The sequence below is a fragment of the Polychytrium aggregatum genome (genome assembly GCF_025602895.1).
Source record: "Polychytrium aggregatum strain JEL109 chromosome Unknown BJ171scaffold_150, whole genome shotgun sequence".
Lineage (NCBI taxonomy): Eukaryota > Fungi > Chytridiomycota > Chytridiomycetes > Polychytriales > Polychytrium > Polychytrium aggregatum.
Window position 1 is genome coordinate 1 of NW_026516352.1, and position 21,571 is coordinate 21,571.

The 21,571-nt window shown below is 57.0% G+C and overlaps 6 protein-coding genes across 6 annotated transcripts; 5 read left to right on the forward strand and 1 right to left on the reverse strand.

Moving 5' to 3' along the window:
• Nucleotides 1-1,136: 1,136 nt before the first annotated feature.
• Nucleotides 1,137-1,844, forward strand: BJ171DRAFT_591457 (uncharacterized protein; the record flags this gene model as incomplete). The annotated part of the gene is made up of 1 exon (XM_053114491.1): nt 1,137-1,844. The coding sequence occupies one exon, from the start codon at nt 1,137-1,139 to the stop codon at nt 1,842-1,844; it is 708 nt and encodes a 235-aa protein (XP_052961620.1).
• A 58-nt stretch (nt 1,845-1,902) lies between these two features.
• Nucleotides 1,903-2,331, forward strand: BJ171DRAFT_591458 (uncharacterized protein; the record flags this gene model as incomplete). Its single annotated transcript, XM_053114492.1, has 1 exon — nt 1,903-2,331. The coding sequence occupies one exon, from the start codon at nt 1,903-1,905 to the stop codon at nt 2,329-2,331; it is 429 nt and encodes a 142-aa protein (XP_052961621.1).
• Nucleotides 2,332-2,369: 38 nt separating this feature from the next.
• BJ171DRAFT_591459 (uncharacterized protein) lies at nt 2,370-2,747 on the forward strand (the record flags this gene model as incomplete). Its single annotated transcript, XM_053114493.1, has 1 exon — nt 2,370-2,747. The coding sequence occupies one exon, from the start codon at nt 2,370-2,372 to the stop codon at nt 2,745-2,747; it is 378 nt and encodes a 125-aa protein (XP_052961622.1).
• On the forward strand, nt 2,668-3,602 carry BJ171DRAFT_616233 (uncharacterized protein). Its single transcript, XM_053115349.1, has one exon. It carries the CDS (start codon nt 2,999-3,001, stop codon nt 3,485-3,487), a length of 489 nt encoding a protein of 162 aa, XP_052961623.1. The 5' UTR covers nt 2,668-2,998; the 3' UTR covers nt 3,488-3,602.
• Nucleotides 3,603-10,321: 6,719 nt separating this feature from the next.
• BJ171DRAFT_542768 (uncharacterized protein) lies at nt 10,322-13,306 on the forward strand. The gene has a single exon (XM_053112974.1). The coding sequence runs from the start codon at nt 10,454-10,456 to the stop codon at nt 13,037-13,039; it is 2,586 nt and encodes an 861-aa protein (XP_052961624.1). The 5' UTR covers nt 10,322-10,453; the 3' UTR covers nt 13,040-13,306.
• BJ171DRAFT_482350 (uncharacterized protein) lies at nt 13,231-16,113 on the reverse strand (the record flags this gene model as incomplete). Its single annotated transcript, XM_053108951.1, has 5 exons — nt 13,231-13,256; nt 13,342-14,997; nt 15,432-15,554; nt 15,588-15,824; nt 15,930-16,113. The coding sequence occupies 5 exons, from the start codon at nt 16,111-16,113 to the stop codon at nt 13,231-13,233; spliced, it is 2,226 nt and encodes a 741-aa protein (XP_052961625.1).
• Nucleotides 16,114-21,571: the final 5,458 nt, after the last annotated feature.

The following is a 21,571-nucleotide window of genomic DNA, read 5'->3' on the forward strand; positions in this document are numbered from 1 at the left end:
TATATCCAACAATCCCTCTGCTCCGAAGGCGTATCGTGTGATCTCTTCATGCCTCCAAACATCCTCTTCATTTCATGGAGCGCCGACCACTCACCAGACCCAAAACCATCCACACAATCACTGACTGTGCCAACCCAGCCTCTACCACCAGCATCACCACCACCGCGCCAACTCGACAACGACCTCGAACTCGACATCAACCCCACGGACCCAGTCTCGACCATGAACTTCACCGTGGGTCTCATGCGGTCCAATCCTCGATACAATCATCTCTTTGACGAGAGTGGGACTCCAAGCAAGAAAAAAAACACAGGGAAAAGGACAAAGCATTCCCAGAATCAATGAAGGATCCGGCATCTGCTTTCGAACCAGCTCTTGTTGCCATATGCGTCCTCCTCGGCCGCATCGGTGGTCGATTCATTGTCGACGACTTTGAAGTCATGTGGTGCCACAACTTGTTCAGAACCAAAGTCGTAAAGGCGATTGTGGTCTTTGCGCTGGCATATGTCGGCTCCAGAAGCATAGCCGTGAGCACGCTGTTTGCAACCGCATACTTCATTCTTGGTCCTCGCTCTGCCATCGACGCCAACTCGACGTGCCCAGCATCATTCACATGACTCGTAGCTGATATGTGTGAATAGAGCTATCCCCGATGACTTCGAAATACAGTGTCCGATTGATCGCATGCATTCCGAGCCTTTGACCGATTGTACCCGGAGCCTGACTCAGTCGGTGGACACTAGCATCCTGCGGACCCACTGATGCCAGGAAGGTGGCCGTGGGCTTGGTTGCATCGGTCGGTGACTGAAACTTGAGTATATACGACCCATAAGGCAGATTCACGATACAGGGTGGGGACACACTGTATATTTGCGTGATGATACTGAGCTGCTGGTCGACATAAGCCTTGTTGGCCGCATCCGTTGGGTTCGTGGGCAGGCTCATATCCCGGACCACTCCTCCGGACATGTCGATTGTGCAATTCGTGATACTGCCGTTGTTGAAGAATGCTCCGTCAAAGCCGGCATTGCCGCTAAAGTAGCTGTATGCCATTGTCTGTCCTTCAGTGACCCCTCAAAATGGCAAGCTGAATTTTTTTTGTGTATTGTTATGTAGCACATCCCGCACATCAATTAATGTCCAGTGTTGATACCACCACCTCTACCGAACTCACACCCACTCCGGGATCCATCGCCTCGACCGCCCCCGCCGTTGCTGGTGGTGCCCGCCGAACCAAGCGTCGATCGCGCAGTGGAAAGCGTCATTCCAAGCGATCGAAGGGTGGTAAGAAGAGCTTCAGTGGTCGCAAGGGTTCTCTCGGTAAGCGCAGACGATCAAAGTCTAAGTCTGGCCGAGGCCATGGTCATTCCCTCGTTCGCTACAGCAGCACCAAGGACCTGAACAACCACCATCACTACCGCAACTCCGTCGCAAGGTCTGGCGGCAAGAAGAAGAGCAGGGTTAGCGTCCACAAACAACACGGCAGAGGCAGTGGCCGCAAAAGCAGAATCAGCAGACAACGCGGCAGAGGTAGTGGTAAGAAGTACCACAAGCACTCCAAGCGCCAGCCTGGTGGTAAAAAGTCTTCCAAGAAGCGACGAAGCAGCAAGCGCAAGGGTAAGCGCGGTGGTAACGGTGGTTGCCCGGTCGATGCCAACGGTCGAGTCGATTTTGCCTGCCCCATCTGCGGCAAGACCCACAAGCTGTCGTCCAACCAGTTCCACATTGAATCCATCCGCGTGCCTTCCGGCGATGGTGCTGATCGATACCAGAGCCAGATTGTCGTCCCCGTCTGCCCCGGATGCGGAACCCAGAACCTCCGCCAATTCTGCTCTTCCGCTTGAAGGAAAAAAAATGTCTGTGTAAAGTAATAGCCATCCCTCCGAACGTCATCGCGCTATCATGAGTTCTGCCTTGATGTACATTTTCATTATCGCTACCATCGCGGGTGTCCTGTTCTACCAGTCTTATGCCCAGCAGGCGGCCACCACAACCGAAACGTTCTCGCCGCTGGCAGCGTGGGCTCCAGCGGCGCCTGCCCCGGATGCCTCTGGTCCGGATGCGGCCACCATTCCTTCCATCGACCAAGTCCAATCTCAGGGCCTCCAAACCGGCGTCTCTACCGCTCTACTCGACCACCCCGACGACCCAGCCTTCCAGCAGAACTTTTTGTTCAACCAGTTCTCGTCCGGCATCACTCTCAGCCAGCCCAAGAAGTGGAACAACAATGACATTCGCGGCTCGCTTCCCCCGCCCCAGAATGTCGTCAGCCCGTGGCTCCAAAGTACTACCGAACCCGATATGCTCAGGAAGCGCCTTGAGGTGGTTTAGCAACTTTTTTTTCTCGCCTATTCGGTAGCTAACCAACCATGTCTCAGAGCCGATTCAGCAAGCTGTATGCCCATGATCCCTACTCGATCGTCTACCAGACCGTGGACGTCCCTGTCCGTGATTTGATTGCACCCAAGGTCTTTACTCCCGTCTCTGGCTCGACCGTCCAGCTTACCAATGCTCGCGCACTGGTCACTCCCTCTGGCACCTTGGCCGCTCTCACCATCGCCCTTCCCCAGTACCCTGTCGATGGCCAGATTCAGAACGTCACTATCACCCAGTCGATCACTGCCCTGAGCATCACCGGTGGCTCGCTTGCTGCCGGCTCGGCCCCTACCGCCATCGACACCACCAACGGTGCGGTCACTCTGCATCTGATTTTCTCTGCTCAGCTTAACAAATGGGTCAAGATCTGAGCGAAACCGATTCCCAACACACTTCTACCCCCGCGGCGGCTGACTTGGTTCACACCGCCGCCAAACACGCACTGCAGCATTTTCGCAGTTTCGCTCACGACTTGCTCGAAACTGTAGACCAACTGCCCGAAAATACCCGTTGGAATCTGCTCTGGACCAGTCGCCCGGTCCTGCTCTTCATGCTCTATGTTTTCATCTCTCTGTCTTTTTTTCTCATCCTCTAGTCAGCAATACAGTTACCCATCCACCAAATGGCCACCATCCTTCAGTCCGCTGACCGTCTCATCAACCAGAGTCTCGCCGTGCTCGATAACAAATGGGTTAGCGGTTTCTTGCGTCTCTTCCTGTTCCTGTACGGCGGCTTTGCCGCTCCCAAACTCACTGCCAGCGCCACTGTCGTCTTCGAGAACCCCATCTTCCGCGTCCTTGTCTTCTTCCTGATCATCATCGTGGCCAACAAGGACTTTGCCCTCTCGCTGCTGCTCACCTTTGTCTTCTTCACCAGCACTTGGTACATTGAGAACAAGCTGAATGCTTCCGGGTCTACGAGCTCCAGCATCGGCACTGGCTTGAGCTCGAGCGGCCTCTTCGGCAGTAGCAGCGTCGCACCCAAATCCAGCTCGGTCGTTGCCCCGACGGCGGTTTCCGTCACAGTGCCTCCCAGATACACATCCTTCAGTCAGAACGGTGATTCAATCCCCGGCTACGACGAGAACGATGTGCCGTATGCTGCGTTCTGATCACCCAATGGAAAACCAGGCCCTCACACAACCATCCACCGCAATGACCGCACCAGTAGACTGCTGCTTCTTTGAGCTCACCCATTTCAAGCCATTCCTCCTCTATCTTGACGACTGTCAAGACTGGACAACGGGGCAAGCAGGGAAGTGCGCAAGAGTCCTAATGCAAGACTCGAACGTAGGGAGAGGAGCGGGGACTGGACTGGGACACAGAGTGTCAAGTGTGAAGCCAAAGTTTTATTCTAGATCCAAGGCTTAGGATACTAAAAATACAAAGTGGCAAGACGAAGGCAAAAGACAGAGGCTGGTCGGAGGGCTATTTATGCGAGCGCCAAGGATCGACGCTGCAGAGCGAGGGGGCAGGAGCGAAGCAGCGGCGGGGAGGGCGAAGCAGCGAGCGAAGCAGGTGGCGGCCGTGACTCGGGATCCGTGAGTCAGCGGGCGTCAGTGGCGGCGGCTTGGCGGCGCCAAGGCGTCAGGCGGCGTCGAGGCGGCGTCGTGGGCGTAACCCATGACCAACAGCAAGGGAGCGGGAACGGAACACAGGCAGCGCGCGTGCTTGCGGTAAGACAACAAGGCAGCACAGCGCGGGAAACAAACAAACAGAAGGAAGGGAAAGCACTAAGACAGGCAAACAGAAAGGAAAGGGCAAGGGTAAAGGAAGGAAGAGGGCAAAGGCAGAGGGTGTTCATGACACTACCCCCCTCTCAAGGCCCGAGCTCCGAGAGGGCCAGGCTTCGAGGGATGAGAGGAGTGGTAGGCAGCGACAGGCTCCGGACAATGTGCAAGATTGCTGGCGGGCTCCCAGGTGCAATCCATCACCGTGTAGCCACGCCAGTGCACAAGATACTGGAGCTTACCTCGGAACAGCCTGGAGTCCAGGATCTGTTCGACTTCCCATTCGTCGTGGCCGTCGACTTGGATGGGTGGAGGGGGCGGGATCGTTCGACCTGGGATCTTGTCGTCGGCGGCAGGCTCGAGCAGGGAGACGTGGAAGACAGGATGAATGCGCATGGACGAGGACAAGTCCAACTTGAAAGCGCGGGAACCGACTTGAGCGACGATCTTGAACGGCCCAAGCTTGGTGTGGTCGAGCTTGGCCGTGGGTCGCTGGGTCTTGATGTTCTTGGCGGAGAGCCAGACTCGGTCTCCAACCTTGAACGGAGGGGAAGGGGAGTGGCCGGGGTCGTAGAACTTGGCTTGGGAGTCCTGGGCGAGGGCGATGTTGAACTTGAGTTCATCGTGGAGGGAGTGAATGGCTCGGGCTTGATCGTCGGCGACGGAGGCATTCTTGGTGGTGCGGGGAAGGGCGACGGAAAAACGAGGGTGGTAGCCGGTGTAGGCAAAGAAGGGGGAGCAGCCGAGGGTTGCTTGAGAGGTGTTGTTGTAGGTGAATTCGGCGTGAGGGAGGAGCTGGGCCCAGTCGTCTTGCTGGAAGTTGATGAAGCAGCGGAGGTACTGCTCGAGGATGGCGTTGACCCGCTCGGTCTGGCCGTCGGTCTGCGGATGGAAGGCAGTCGACATCTTGTGCTTGATCTTGAGGCGGGTCAGGACGGCTTGGAAGAACTTGGAGGCAAAGGTAGATCCTCGGTCTGAGACGATATCGTCTGGAAGACCGTGCTTGGTGAAGACGTGCTCGACAAACATCCGAGCAGTGTCCTCGGCGTTGGCCTCGTTGCTTGACGGGACGAAGTGGGCCATCTTGGTGAAGCGGTCGACAAACACACAGATGGCTGTGTGTCCAGAGGACTCGGGAAGCTGGGTGATGAAGTCGACCGAGACTGAGGACCAAGGGCGATCGGGAACAGGGAGCGAGGCAAGGAGTCCGTAGGGCTTGTGACGGGAGTGCTTGTTCCGCTGGCAGGTGTCGCATCCGGAGACATACTCCTTGATGTAACGACGCATGGTCGGCCAGTGGAAGGTCCGGGAGACGAGCTCGAAGGTCTTGGCGACGCCGAAGTGGCCGGCAGTCGGCGAGTCGTGGCACTCGACGAGGATCTTGCGCTTGAGCTCGGGGACATCGGGGACGCAGACGAGACCTTCAAAGAGCAGAAGGTCGTTGTCGACGGAGTAGCCGGGACAGGAGGCAGGATTCTTGAGGACTTGGGACAGGATCGGACCAAAGGTAGAGTCCTTCTTGAGGCTTGACTTGATGAGGACGGCGATATCCTCGGACTCGGGGGCAACAGGAACAGCTCGGAGGGCGGAAACGAAGAGTTTTGGTGGCAGCAGGGTCTGGGTGTTCGGGGAGCTACGGGAGTCACCCCCCTCCTTAGGGAACTTGTCCTTGCGGGAGAGGGCGTCGGCGGCATTGTTGAGGGTTCCGGGTCGATACCTGATGACGAAGTTGTAATCGCCAAGGATCTCGGACCAACGGACTTGGCGACGGCTGAGGTTGCGGGAGGTCTGGAAGTATTCGAGGTTCTTGTGGTCGGTGACGACCTCGGTGGCTTGGGAGGAGAACTCGAGGTAGTGTCTCCATTGTTTGAAGGCTGCGACGATGGCGAGAAGTTCCTTATCATAGATTTGATAATTCATTTCTGCATCGAGCAGCTTCCGGGAGTAGAAGGCCACGGGGTGGAGGAGGCCTTCGTCGTCGCGCTGACTGAGAACAGCACCAAGAGCATAGTCAGATGCGTCGGCTTCGATGACGCACTGACGCTCGGGGTCGAAGTGGCGGAGGACAGGACCGGTGCTCAGGCATTCCTTAAGCTTCAGGAATGACGTTTGAGCCGAGGGAGACCAGGAGAACTTGATGTCCTTCTTCAGGAGGTCCGTCAGCGGGGTGGCGATCTTGGAGTAGTCCTTGACGAACCGACGGTAGAAGTTCGCCAGGCCGAGGAAGACTTGGATGTCGTGGGCAGATCGGGGAATCTCCCACTCCTGGATGGCCTTGACCTTGTCGGGATCCATGGAGATTCCATCGGGCGAGATGATGAACCCGAGGAAGGCGACGGAGGACTGGTCGAACTCACACTTTTCAAGCTTAAGTGAGAGTCCGGCGTCTTGGAGCTTGGTCAGGACTTTCTTGACATGAGCCTCGTGCTCGGCAGGATCGGAGGAGTAGATGAGGATGTCGTCCAGGTAGACGACCACGAACTGGTCAAGGTATTCTCGGAGGACATCGTTGACGAAGGCTTGGAACGAGGCAGGAGCGTTGGTCAAGCCGAACGGCATGACGTTGTACTCGAAGTGGCCGTAGCGACAGCGGAAGGCCGTCTTCCACTCTTCACCTTCAGCGATGCGCAAGAGGTTGTATGCGCCTCGCATGTCGAGCTTGGTGAAGATCTTGGCCTTGCCGAGGTTGTCGAACGTCTCGGCAATCAGGGGCAAGGGACAACGGTTCGGCACGGTGATCTTGTTCAGGGCCCGGTAGTCGACGCAGAGACGGAGGGAGCCATCCTTCTTCTTGACGAACAGGACTGGGGCACCGGCAGGGGACTCGGAACGGCGGATGAAACCCTTGGACAAGTTCTCTTGGATGTAGGTGTGGAGGGCGTCCATCTCCGGCTTGGAGAGGTTGTAGACGGGCCCAAACGACGGGGACGCACCTTCGACCAACGGGATCGTGTGGTCGTAAGGGCGGTGCTGGGGGAGCTTGTCGGCCTCGGACTTGGAAAACACCTTGGCAAAGGACGAGTACTTGGAGGGGACAGAGGGCTCGGCCTTGGGCTTGGCTCCAGCGTCGACGGAGCAGAGGGACAGGACTCGGGCAGCATCCAAGAGGAACACTTCCAGGCCTTCCTTCTGGACGGCGTGCTGGAAGGGGATGCTGCCGATCAGGCTGACGCTGGGCAGGGACTGGGTCTTGGTCTTGGTCTTTGGGACGGCAGGAGGCAAGGCAGGACTGGGCTTGGGCACGGCAGGAGGCAAGGCAGGACTGGGCTTGGGCACGGCAGGAGGCAAGGCAGGGAGGATCTCGGGCTCGGCTGGGGACTCGGCTGGGGACTTGGCAGGAACGATCTTGGACTCGGGCAGGGACACGGCAGGCTCGGCGGGGACCTCAGCAGGGGACTCGGCAGGCGGCTCGGCAGGGCTGGACCTAGAGGACTGTGGCTCGGGAGAGAACGGGGAGGCCAAACTGTGGATAGAGGTGCAAGGCAAGAAAATAGAGTCATGGTGCCAGTCAAAGTAGGGCTTGTGTTTCTTGATCCAATCCATACCCAAGATGATCGGGTATGAAGCCAAGGGAATCAGCGCGAACGAGATTTGTTCATAGTGGCTGATGCCTGTGATCATAGAAACACAAACTCCAAGACTAGACTCCATCGAAGAACCATCGGCAAGAGTGATGACGAAAGAAGTTGCAAAGGTGGGGAGAGCGTGGGTTGCGGCGAATCCAGTGTCCATAAACGAAGTAACCGCGCCGGTATCGATCATGGCGGTTGCCCGTATGGACTCTGGACCGCACAGCAGAGTCACAGCGAGGGAGGGCTGACGTTGGATGTCAGGCTCGGGAGGCGAAGACGAAGAAGCAAGAGCAGTGGAAACGGTGGCAATGGTGACGGGGGCAAGATGGCAAAAGGCAGAAGAGTGATTTACCGTGGAGACATTTACAGGAGGAAGATTTATGACATGATTGACGCCTAGGAAAGCTCCTCCGACCTTTTCTAGGCAGAGAAGTTTTCCTGGTCGTCAAGTTTATTCACATCAACGACAGCCAAAGAAGCATCGATGGCAGCCAAGCGGGAGGATGCCTTATTGGGGCAGCGAAGGGCAATGTGCCCTTCCTGCTTGCAATAAAAGCAGCGGTTGGCAGCACGGAGGGCGGCCTTGTCCTCGGCGGTCAGCCTGCGAGCGGAGGCCTGGCTGAGGTCCATGGGCTGCGGAACGTTGAAGGCTTGAGCGGGGCGAGGAGGAGGAGCAGGAGCGAAGGGACGAGGAGCCGGACGGAAAGGGAGAGGAGCCGGACGAGCAGGAGCAGGAGCAGGAGCGGAGCGGTGGTTGGGACGGCGGGAGCGTTGGTCCTCCTGGCGGTTGTCGATGGCGATCGCCGCTTGCATGAGATCTTCGAGGTTGTCGAAGGAGCGGCGGGAGAGTTCATCTTGAACCGAGGGCTTGAGTCCACTCTCGAAGTGGAACATGAGAGGGTCTTGGGACCAAGTGACGAGGTGGACGGCTTGGCGGCGGTACTCGGCGGCATAGGCGGCGGCGGAGGTGACTTGGTAAAGCCTGACCATCTCGCGAGCAGCGGCGATGGTGGGCTGGACCTGGCCAAAGGCAGCACGGAGCCACTCGGAGAAACCGGCAAAGTCACGGATGGCAGGGGGAGAGCACTCGGGGTCTCTCTCCAACTGATCGATGTACGGCTGCATGTAGTCTGCAGCAGTACCATCGAGATAGGATAAGGCGTAGAACACCTTATCCCTTTCAGTCTGGAAGAGGGGAGGGTTGGACACGAAGGCCAGTCTGCAATGCGAGAGGAAGGCATTGCAGCGGCTCGGGTCCTTACCAGAGAAGCGATCAGGGGGACCTATCTGCCTGGTGGCAGAGTTGCGACCAGCAGGGTTGTCCTCGGGGTCTTGGGCAGGATCATCGACGTCGTCAGGAACGCCGAGGTAGGGGCGACCTGCACGACGGATCGGGGCGGGAGCGGGAGCAGGAGGAGGTAGCTGGGCCTGGTAGCTGCGGAGGGCCTCCTGGACACTGGCGGCGACAACTTGGCGGACATCCTCTTCACGGCGAGCCAGGACCTGGTCCATACGATCGGTGATGCGGTTGAGCGCATCATCCTGATCGTGGAGGAACTTGGAAAAGTCCTGGAGAGAACGGGCGTTCTCGGCGGACTGGATAATGACCGCACGGATGGCCTGGAGCTCGGGCTCGGAAAGGCCAGAAGGGGAAGCCATTGGTAAAAGAGATAGAGAAGGGGACGGGGCAAAGGCAGGGCAAGTGGGGGGTTGTTGAAGGTCTTGCCAAGTGTCAAGACTGGACAACGGGGCAAGCAGGGAAGTGCGCAAGAGTCCTAATGCAAGACTCGAACGTAGGGAGAGGAGCGGGGACTGGACTGGGACACAGAGTGTCAAGTGTGAAGCCAAAGTTTTATTCTAGATCCAAGGCTTAGGATACTAAAAATACAAAGTGGCAAGACGAAGGCAAAAGACAGAGGCTGGTCGGAGGGCTATTTATGCGAGCGCCAAGGATCGACGCTGCAGAGCGAGGGGGCAGGAGCGAAGCAGCGGCGGGGAGGGCGAAGCAGCGAGCGAAGCAGGTGGCGGCCGTGACTCGGGATCCGTGAGTCAGCGGGCGTCAGTGGCGGCGGCTTGGCGGCGCCAAGGCGTCAGGCGGCGTCGAGGCGGCGTCGTGGGCGTAACCCATGACCAACAGCAAGGGAGCGGGAACGGAACACAGGCAGCGCGCGTGCTTGCGGTAAGACAACAAGGCAGCACAGCGCGGGAAACAAACAAACAGAAGGAAGGGAAAGCACTAAGACAGGCAAACAGAAAGGAAAGGGCAAGGGTAAAGGAAGGAAGAGGGCAAAGGCAGAGGGTGTTCATGACAACGACACACCTCGTCTCTACGACGGCGAGACCGTCACCTTTCTCGATATCGATATCGAGAAATCACACACTCCTACGACCCGAAACCGAAACCGAGACCGGGGTGTATTCATTGTCGAGATATGGGAGACCATCAATCGCCCCAAACTGCTCGTATTCAGAGACTGCATCACCCATCCAAGCTTTGATCTCCTCGAGCGCCGCCAGCAGATCGCAGCAACGATCGCCGCCAAGGATGTGCGCGAGTATCAGTGTATCGTATCCCCCCTCTTCCACTGTGCGACCAACATCCGATTCGTCCTCTGCAATGCACCAACCAACGTCAGCGGCTTTTGCATCACTCCGCGCTTTCAACGACCGGCTGGTCTGGACATGCCGCAACTGCCCGACCCACGTGTCTCCCACACCATTGAAATCGAGTTCAGTGAATGCGGCGGAGATAACCCCGAGGCCTATCGGGTTGTGCATGAGCAACGTGGATCCCGCCGGTTCTTGCGCCTTCCCGATCTGGGTGCGTGCAAGGGGGTCGCCGCGGCGTTCGAGGCAGCTTCGCCCAAGAAACGCATATATATCCAGGCCCGCTTCGATCCGGTCTGGATGTCTTGGACACCTCTGCTCATCTGAGACCTCCAAAATGGATTCCTTCGTTCACCTCACCACCGTCACCTGCCAGGACACTGCACAATCCAAGATTCGTAACATCTACCAGGTCTACATCAACGCTGCCGATCTCAGCGGACCTACACCCAAGAGTGATCTCAAGGCCCAATGGCACCAGTTCTTCAAGGTCATGACCACTTGCGTCTCCCCAGTGGAAATCGTTGCACAGGTCACCGAGCGCACCCTCGCAGCAGCTACCCGCATCGGCATCGACACTATCGACGATCAGGTTGCCGTCGCTCGAGTCCGTCTTGAGCCTGCCTTCTTTGACCAATACTTCAAGCACCTTCGTACCGAGCCCCTAGACGACAAGGAGAACACTCTCGGGTTGATCAAGGCCATGTTTTCGATCAAGGGATGGGGAGCCGCCACCAAACGCTCGGCTCAAGGTTTCCGAACGATCAAGGCACTCGAGGACAAGGGTCACATCCCCTCCATGATCGCCATGATCGAGCATTACATCGCGGCCGAGAAATACATCAATGTATTCGAGCTCAGCACCAAACTCGCAGCCAAGGGTAACATCCAGGGCCATCACTTCCTGGGCTGGACTCATTTCCATGGCAAGGGAACTCCCCAAAACTACACACTCGCAGTCAAGCATTTCAACATTGCCGTCGGGTCCAACCACCGCTGCTCCCAGAAGATCCTCGGCGACTGCCATTTTTACGGCCTCGGTGTCGCCCAGAGCTACCAAGTCGCCTTTGCCTTCTACCTCTGTGCCGGCCTCGCTGGAGATCCAGAAGCAGCCTTCCAGCTGGGTGAACTCTACAAGAACGGCCTTGGAATCGATACCGACGTCAAGAGTGCTCTCCTGTGGTACGACCTGGCCAGCAACGGTGGAAACATCGATGCCTGTCGGACCCTGGGTGAGATCTACCTCACCGGCACCATCGCCCCTGCCGACGCCACCAAGGCTGTCAAGCTCTTGCAGACCGCTGCCGATGCGAAAGATCCAAAGGCGTGCTACTTGATGGGTGAAATCTACCATTACGGCCGCCACGGAGTCGAAAGGGATTACACCAAGGCGACACCCCTCTTCCACATTGCAGCCCTCTCTGGACAAAACTCGGATGCCGAGTACATTGTCGGCTACTTGCACGAAAACGGCATAGGCTCGACCAAGGACCTTCGTAAGGCGGTTTATTGGTACAAAAAGTCTGCCAACAACGACAACCCAAACGGCCGGTTCGGGCTCGCTCGGATGATGCTCAAGGGAGCTGGTGGCATCAAGAAGAATGTCCAGGGTGCGATCGATACCCTCGTTGCGTCGGCAGCACAAGGTCACCCTGGTGCTTCCTACGTTCTTGGCACTCTCTGGGAAACCAAGGCCATTACCGAGCCAGGCAAGGATAATTACCAAGAAGCTATACACCTCTTCACCGTCGCAGCCAACGGTGGCTATCACGAAGCTCAAGCCCGCCTTGGCAACATATACTTCCAGGGAGACCGAGTCTCCGTGGACTTTGCCAAGGCATTCAAGCTTCTTTTGGCCGCAAGCGATTCGGACGAAGACAATGTCATCAAACAGACTCACAATCTCGGCGAGTGTTATCTGCATGGCTTCGGGGTCCGTCGCGATGTCCCCATGGCCATCGTTGCTTTTGAGCGCGCAGCCAACGCTGGAAACACCGAGTCCCAGTATCAGCTCGGCGTCATCCATACCCGTCCTGGGTCGTATGGATGGTATACCGACTACAATATCGCAGCCAAATGGCTCACTATGGCGAGCACCAAGAACCACGCCGAAGCCCAGTTTGAACTCGCCGAACTCCATTTCTACGGCCGAGGCATGACGGAGCCCGATACGAAAACCGCCATTGTACTCTATCAAAAGGCCGTCGATAACAACTGCGAGAAGGCTCAGTTTATTCTTGGCTTTCGTTATTCTTTTGGCGCTAATGACATTCCAAAAGACCCATCTACGGGCTTGGAGTACCTCAAGCAGGCACACGCCAGAGGTCATTCAAATGCCACTGCCGCCATTGGAATGCATCATTATTATGGTACTGCTGGCTGCACAAAGGACTGTGAGAGAGCACTTACCCTCTTCAACGACAGCGCTGCCCGCGGCTCCGCTCTCGGTCACTTTTGGGTCGGTATGTTCTTCTACGGTGGTGTTGTTGTGGATCAAAACTTTGATATCGCTTACAGCCACTTTACCAAAGCTGCTTGCATGAGATTTGCACCAGCGTTCAGAGCTATTGCACGTTATCATGAACTTGGGTTGGGTGGATTCCCAGTATGCTTGTTGAGTGCTCGAGACCGCTACCGCACGGCCGCCCGTCTAGGTGACACCGGTGGTGCTGAAAAATTCAAGGCCTTGTCTGCTCAGCTTCATGTTTGCGATTCCTTCGACCCTATCGATGAGATTGACCCATTCACTGAATAAAGGTTTGAGTCCTTACACCGACAGGACCTGTACATGATAAGTAATCGTGGCACCGGAAGGCGAGTTGGCCAGTGTCTGGAATCCCAGAGTGGGCTGGCCGTTCGCAGGCCATGTAATCTCTAGCGACTCACCATTCGATCCCTTTGCACTGCTGAGTCGTTGCACGGTGCCAGAGATACCAGAGCGAGCACTCATGATGAAGGTGGCAGCCGCTCCGCTGGACACATTGTCACGGACAAGGATCATGTAGCTGCCGTGAGTGGTGGTACCGGAAATGACCGTTGAGCTCGAGGGGGTCGTACCGTCGTCCTTCATGGCAATGTCAGAAGTGACGGGCACGGTGTTACCGTTGATCGAGTTGATTCCAGTCACGGCACCTGATGTGGAGATGTTAACCGCTCCATTAATGGTAACTCCGGCTCCGGGGGTAAGCTCGTTGACCGCATCGGTCTGCACAGAGTCATCCGCAATCAGCTTCTTGGCATGGAAGGTGCCGCGAGAGATCAACCCGGCTTTGGAGTGGTAGGTGGGGTCGTTAGGAGTGAAACCCACCTGGAACTCGTCAGTGGTCTCGATCCAAGCGGACACGGCATAGGTCTTGTAGTAGAGGCCGTAGACTGAAGTGTTGTCGGGTTGAGTGACCCATGCCGTTTCGACCGTGGCGATCTTGGTGGTGGCATCAAAGCCAGTGATCTGGCGGATACCACCGGTACCGGTGCCACTCATGATCCGAATCCACCAGTTTTTGTAGTAGTCGGTGGCAGCAGTGTCAGACGCAGCGAGCGTGATAGTGGTGCTGCTGGTCGAGCCCTGGGCAGTTCCGCTAAGATCGGGAGTGGCGTTAGTGACATCACCAGCACCGGTCTCGCTGTCCGTTTGGTATCGCTGCATGACGATACCCACATCCGAGAGCGAGGCAGGAGCGGCGTTCAAGAGAATCCAATTGTCGTTCACTGTGAGCGTCTGACTCGTAATAGTGGTCGAGGCACCAAGCACAGTGAGGTTGCCCTGGACCGTGGTGTTGCCGCTAACGTTCACGTTTCCGCCGACATTGAGGTTCTTGGTAATCTCAGCTCCTCCTGCAACCTGAAGAGCACCGCTGGTCAGATTGGTCGAGTCAGTAGTATTGGTGAGGCTGATGATACCGGCAAAGCTCGAGTTATCACCGACACCGATGCCTCCAGAAACGACGAGCGCACCGGTCGAGGGGCTGGTGGACGCCGTGGTGTTGGTGAAGCTGACGGCATTGGAAGCAGTGAAGGTAGAGCCAGTGAACTGGACATTTCCCCATGCATTGAGGTTGTTCAGGGTCGAGAGTCCGGTCACGCCGAGCTTCTGAGTGGTGACGGTCTGGGCACACCCAATGCCACCCGCAACGATCAGCGCTCCACTCGTGGTGTTGGTCGAGTCGGTAGTGCTGTCGAGCGTGACAGTGCTAGCGACTTCGAGAGTGCTGCCCAAATACGTCGATCCACCAGCCGAAATGCCGCCAGAGACAACGAGTGCACCCGCAGTCGACGTACCGGGAGTGGTGTCGGTAATGGTCACTGTTCCGGTCGAAGTGATTTGGGTGGTGAACAGGCGGTGGAGCCAGGCATCTTGCTGGACCGAGAGACCTCCGGCTGTCTTAAAACTCCCAGTGGTGTACGAAGTGGCATTGGTGGTGTCAGTGATGGAGATCACGCCGTTAAAAACCGACCCACCGTTGATCGTGAGGGCACTGACCGAGTCGGTGGTGTTGATGGTGAGCCGGCCGTTGAAGTACGAGTCATTGCCGGCATAGATACCACCAGCGACACTAAGAGCACCAGAGTTGGCAGTGGAGGTGGCCGCAGTGGTCGAGCCAATGCGGACAACGTTAGCAATAGTGAGGTCACCGAGACCATAGTCCACTGTGGACGATCCCGGCAAAATGTCTACATTACCGTTGTAGACGACGTTCAAGTAGGTTGGATCAGCTGCCATAGAAGAAAATAAGTTGGCTACTCATTGCACAAGGAATTTTTTTCATCCAGGGTCAGTTTTCCGGGTCGCTCTCCATGCGTCGATCCATTCCCACCTGCCTACTTGCCTGTCGTGTTTGTCGCCCAGACCAAGTTTGTCCCGTTGTAGATGACCAGGTTTCCGTCGTTTTGCATCGTGAGCGCCGTAACTGGTCGTCCATCGGTATGTGAGACCCACAGAGGCTTCTTGGCGCTGTCGAATACGACCAGATTGCCATCGTTTTGAAGCGTCGCTGTATACGGTCCTGTTCCCTGACCACTCGTTCCGGTCGACCATGTGGAGGCACCGGTTTTGTTGTTGTATACCACGAGGTTCCCATCCTGCTGCATAACCAAAGCGTACGAAGAATCCGGTGAGGATAACACAGCACACGACGCCATACTCGTACCTGGTGACAATGACGAATTGGTCGATGCAGCGGCACTGAACGGCATCCCCGCAGCACTGCACTGCGAATACACCGATGCGGGAGCTGCCAGCTTGCTGATGTACAGGTTTTGATTTACAGCCCCTGGAGTGCATGCAGCCAGATCAAGCACTGTACCATTTGTCCTGGTATTGCCTTGCAAATCAAGACACTTGGTGCTGTCGGGTCCCCATGTCCATGTCGATCCACTGCTCGTGTTGTTCGTCCAGGTTTGCGACTGGTCCGTGATATCACACGTCTTGATAACAATGGCGCTGCCTGCTGCAGCACTCGTTCCACCGGTTGGAGCGAGACACTTCATGCTGGTTTGGTCAATGAGACGCTGGTTAGTGCTGTCGTATCCAAAGTTTTGTCCTGCTCCATTCGAGTAATCCCAGTAAACCACAGCCGTACCATCGGCCGTCTGCCCACCGGATACCTCCAAACCTCGCGAGGCGTTGTCGCTCGTATGGAACATACCATACATTGGCGCACCAAAAGTCGGCTGTGAAACGGACCCGACTCCGCTTGTAGCAGGAGCGGTGCGGATTGGATAATACGATGCGAGTGCGTTGCGGTAGTAGCCCATACCCGCACCACCAAGAGCGATTGCGGAGCATATGCATGCGACCACGATGACAATAATGACGATCAAGATGCTCATTGTGGTGTGCTCACCAAGAGATTTGTCGTTCTGCTTTGTGGTTTCATTTTTTTTCGAGTATCGGTGCTTTCGAGTTTGCAATCATTCGATTCCACAGGGACTGGCTTCAATTGCCTACTGTAACGTCCACTACTGGGACGTTGGGGCAAGACGGGGAGGGAGGGGGTACAAGACAAGACAGGACGGGGCAGAACAGGGCGGTGCTAGGCTACTCTAGCGGACGGGTGAGCTCGGGGAGCACTTACGTTTATTCACGATAAAACCGAACTCCAGACAAACGGGGGGAACGGGGGCAACCCGCAGGTATACCCTGCGGTGGCCTGCCTGCGGTGCGTGAAAACGCAAAGCGCAGCACAGGTCACGACCCACTGCGCCGCGCAGTACGCGCAGTACGCGCAGCACAGCGTCGGAGATACCATCTCCTACACTCCCACACTTAAGAAGGCTTCCTGCGAGGAGCCCTGCGTGTGCTCTTTATTTGGGGCTCCTCGAGGTGTTTACCGTATTTACTCAGCTCCTCGGGTGCATGGGACAAGTCCTCCAGTGTTTGCCATGTGTTGCCCGAGTGTGGGTAACCAACCCACTTGACATAAAACCGAAGTGACCCATCAGCCACTTTCTTGTGCCTCACGATCCTTTCGACTTCATATTCTTGAGTATAGTATTGTCCGAGGTCGTCTTCCAGTGGTGCGTCGTCCGGGACACCTTCGTCGGCGTCGGGGAACTGTGCTGGACTGCGGGTCGTGTGGCGACGCAGCTTGGACACATGGAAGACAGGATGGAGCTTGCTTCCAGGTGGCAAGTCCAACAGGTAGTTGAGGGGACTGGGTCGGGCCGCTATCTTGAACGGTCCTCGGTACTTGGGCAACAACTTCTTTGACTGGGCTTCGGGGACCTTGATGTTGTCGGCGTCCAGGTAGACAAGGTCTCCAACTTCAAAGGAGACATCCTGGTGTCGGCGGTCGTAGTACTTCGCCATCACTTGTTGCGCATCCGTGAGCGCGTCGGCGATCATCTTGTGTCGGACTTGATGATCTTTGACAAAGGCACTTGGTTTGGGAGGCAATCCAGCCGTGGACTCGGTCAGTGTCAAGGAGGTGGGAACATCAGGCTGGAATCCGTAGAGCGCCTCAAAGGGGCTCAAGCCAGTTGTGCTCGACTTGGCGGTGTTGTATGCAAACTCTGCATGACTCAGCTGTATGTCCCAGTCGTCTTGGCTGGTCGAGGCGTATGTCCTCAGGTATTGCTCGAGGGTGCGGATCGTCCGCTCGGACTGTCCATCCGTTTGTTGGTGGTGCGAGGTTGACATGTTCAGCTTGGTGCCGAGATGGTCGAACAGACTTGTCCAAAACAAGGAGGTGAATCGGGGGTCTCGATCACTGACGATGGACTTTGGGAGGCCGTGGTGCTTGAACACATGCTTGAAGAACAGCAGTGCAAGGTCAGGCGCGGAGCATGTCGTCTGGCACGGCACAAAGTGTGCCATCTTGCTGAACCTGTCGACAAAGACAGCGATTGCATCGTGGTCCAACTTGGTCGTCGGTAGATGCGTGATGAGATCCATGGACATGCTGGTCCAGGGGCGGTCGGGAACAGGCAGGGGTTGCAGCAATCCTTGCTCTCGGGTCGTGCGTGACTTGACCATCTTGCAGGTATGGCAGGACTCGATGTACTTCTCGACGGTGCGCTTCATTCCAGGCCAGTATGCGACTTTGGCCAGTCGGTCGTATGTCTTCTCGACTCCAAAGTGTCCAGCGAGGGGCGAGTCGTGGACCTCTTGGAGCAACTTGGTCTTCAACGACGGAATGTCCGGCACACAGACACGGCTGTCCTTCTTCAGGAGGAGCAGGCCATCACGCACTGTGTACTCGGATGATTCGTCGTCCTTGGGGAGCTTAGACACCTTTCGGAACAGTTCTCCGAACTGTTTGTCGTTGGCGATGTTGTCTCGGACAACATCCAGCATCGTGTTGTCGACACTGACAGTCGACTCGTACAGTGACGCCAATTGGTAGTCGGGGCGTCGGGACAGTGCGTCAGGCACCACATTGAGTTTGCCTTTCTGGTATACAACCTCGTAGTTGTACTCGGCGAGGAACTCCATCCATCGCGCTTGGCGTCGGCTCAGGTTCTTCTTGGTGTCGAGGTAACGCAGTGACTGGTGGTCCGTCACAATCTTGAAGGGCTTGGCGGTACCGTGGAGGTACACTCGGAACTTCTGCAGCGCGTAGATGATCGCAAGCTGCTCCTTCTCGTGCACGGGATAGTTGATCTCGTGTTGGGACAGTTTGCGCGACTCGAAGGCAACGGGCCTTCCCTCCTGCATCAAAACAGCTCCCACCGCAAGGTCGGAGGCGTCGGTGTGCACGGAGACATCCGTGTTCGGGTCGAACACAGCGAGGACAGGAGCGTTCGTCAAGGCGTGCTTGAGGGTCTCGAACGCTTGGCGTTGTGGGTGGTCCCACACGAAGGGGCACTCTTTGCGGAGTAGGTCTGTGAGTGGACCGGCAGTGCGCGCCAGATCGGGGATGAATCGGCGGTAGTAGTTGACGAGACCGAGAAACGACTGCACGTCAGAGACGCATGCGAGCGGCGGCCACTCGACCACAGACTTGACCTTGGCGGGGTCGACTTCGATTCCTCTTCCTGAGACAACGTGTCCCAGGAACGGGACTTGATTCTTGAAGAACTCACACTTGGACAGTTTGGCATACAACTTGTGCTCGCGTAGCTTGGCCAGCACGCGGGCGACATGACCTTCATGGGTCGCTTCATCCTTGCTGTACACAAGGATATCATCCAGGTACACGATGACAGAGTTGTCGAGCTCTTGGCGGAACACATCGTTCATCAGCTGCATGAACGTGGCAGGTGCGTTCGTCAATCCGAACGGCAGCACTAGGAACTCGTACAGTCCGTAGCGAGTCCTGAAGGCGGTCTTGTGGACATCATCCTCGTGGATGCGGATCTGATGGTAGCCTGAGCGGAGGTCTATCTTGCTAAAGACCTTTGCTCCACTCAGACGATCCATCAACTCGTCGATCCTGGGCAACGGGTAGGTGTTCTTGATGGTCTGTTTGTTTAGTGCGCGATAGTCGACGCACATCCTGAGATCACCTTCTTTCTTCTTGACAAAGAGCACTGGTGCACCATACGGTGACTGGCTCGGGCGGATGAACCCATGGGCGAGGAGGTCATCCAACTGGCGCTTGAGTTCGTCCATCTCCGTCAGCGACAGTTGGTACGTCGGTCTTGACGGAGGCGACGAGCCTGGTTCGATGTCGATGCGATGATCGACGGTGCGTTGGGGTGGCAGGCATTGTGGCAACTGGTCGGGGAATACGTCCTTGTACTCGTCGAGCAGCTTGGTCACCACAGGCGGGGGACCGGGACCGGCTTGGTCGGTGTCGTCGACCTCACGCACGACACAGAGGAACGACGTGTCCTTCTTGATCAGCCTCTTGAATTGCATGGCTGAGAGGAGAGGTGGCATGTTGGGTGAGGCCATGCCCTGCAGGACAATGTCAGGGCCAACACGGACAGTGCGGCCTTTCCAGTCGACGACTGGAGTCGGCTCGGCACGAGCAAGCCAGCTCATGCCGAGGATGGCATCGAACTTGGTGTCGATCACTTGGAACAACAGGACAGGATGGTACTTGGGATGGAGGGCCACTCGCAGGACCACTTGGTGTGTGCACTGCTGCACACGATCGTCTGCAAGCGCCACACTCATCGGCGACTTCTTCTTGGTTGCATGTATGTTGAGCTCCTGGAGCAAGCGTCTGCTGACAAAGTTGCAGCTTGCTCCAGAGTCCACCATCATTCGGACGGTGTGACCTTGGACGGTGGCAGGGAGGTACAGCAGGGACTCTTCATGGTCCTCCTGCACAGCCTCCTGCACCATGACTTGACTTGGGGGAACGGGCGACACTTGGTCTTGGTTGGCTTCATCACGGCCACTCGGACATTTTGGATAGGGTTCGGCCATTGCGGGGGCCTGCGGCGTCAGCACGCCATTGCACACGACGTCCACGGCTTGCGGACACATGTCGGAAGCATCCGACACACACGACTTGACAGGGGTGAGGGCACAGGCGGTCCTGTCCCTCAAGGGTTCTTGATTTTCTTTTTTGTTTTGGTTTTCAATTTTGGTTTTCTCTTCACGTTCGTGGAGAGGCAGGCGGCTTGCGCCACCATGCACCTCTCGCACGACGCACAACACTTGGTTTGTTTCTCCTTCGGGGGAGGGGGCGAGGTGAACTTCCTCTGGAGACGCGTGGACTGCATTGAGCAATCCACGGCGTTGGTCTCCTACTAGGGCTCCAGAGCCACCTAGTAGGGTCGGCCGTTTCCCGACTTCATGGGGCACTCCTTGGCCTGGTGTCCCGGTCGGTGACAGAAGAAGCAGGAACCATGGCGGAGGTCCTCCTGCTTCTGTCTGTCCTTGGGGGAGACAGTGGCAGCTTGCTGGAACCGGGAGCGGGGAGGGCCACGAGCCTCCATGGCGTTGACGTCAACGTCCATGGGCTCAGGCATGGGTCTTGCGGGCGGGGCCGGGCGAGGCGGACGGGCTGGGACGTGATGAGACCGATGGCCGCCTGCCAGCTGCGGGTAGAACTGGCGGCCATGGTACTGGACGTTGTCGAGGTTCTCGGCAACGTCCATCATCACGTCCAGGGACTTGCGGGCATCAGGGTTGCTGGCGATGTACTCTCTGATCTTGGGCTTGAGGCCCTTCTGGAAGAGGTACATCGCATCAGCAGAGCCCAGCTCCTCAATCTGGGAGGAGAGGTCTTCAAACTCCTCGATGTAGCGGGTCACAGAACCACGCTGCACGAGAGAGTATAGCTTGTCACGGGCAATGAGTTCAGCATTGGGGCTGCCGAAGCGGCGACGGAGGCGGTCCTTGAAGTCGTCAAACACACCTTCGCTCTGCTCGTCGAACCCTTGGCGGCGGTACCAACGGTACGCCTGGTCCTTTAAGCAGAGCTTGGCGGCGACGATGTGGTGGGTGGGGGCGACTTGGGCAGCATCGAGGTAGTCCTCGAGTTGCTGCAGCCAGTCCTCCACCGAGGAGGAGCGGCTCTTCCCAGTAAACACTGGGGCACGGAAGGTCTTGAGGAAGGCTTCCGGAAGTGGGCGGGGGTTGCTCATGGCAGGGGCAGGCTCCAGGGACAGAGAGGAGAGTCGGTCGGCAAGAGAGGCGGGATCCAGCTTGAGGATCTAGAAAGAGGACAAACAGGACGAAAACAAGACGAGGATTTCCGATGCTACCATGTAACGTCCACTACTGGGACGTTGGGGCAAGACGGGGAGGGAGGGGGTACAAGACAAGACAGGACGGGGCAGAACAGGGCGGTGCTAGGCTACTCTAGCGGACGGGTGAGCTCGGGGAGCACTTACGTTTATTCACGATAAAACCGAACTCCAGACAAACGGGGGGAACGGGGGCAACCCG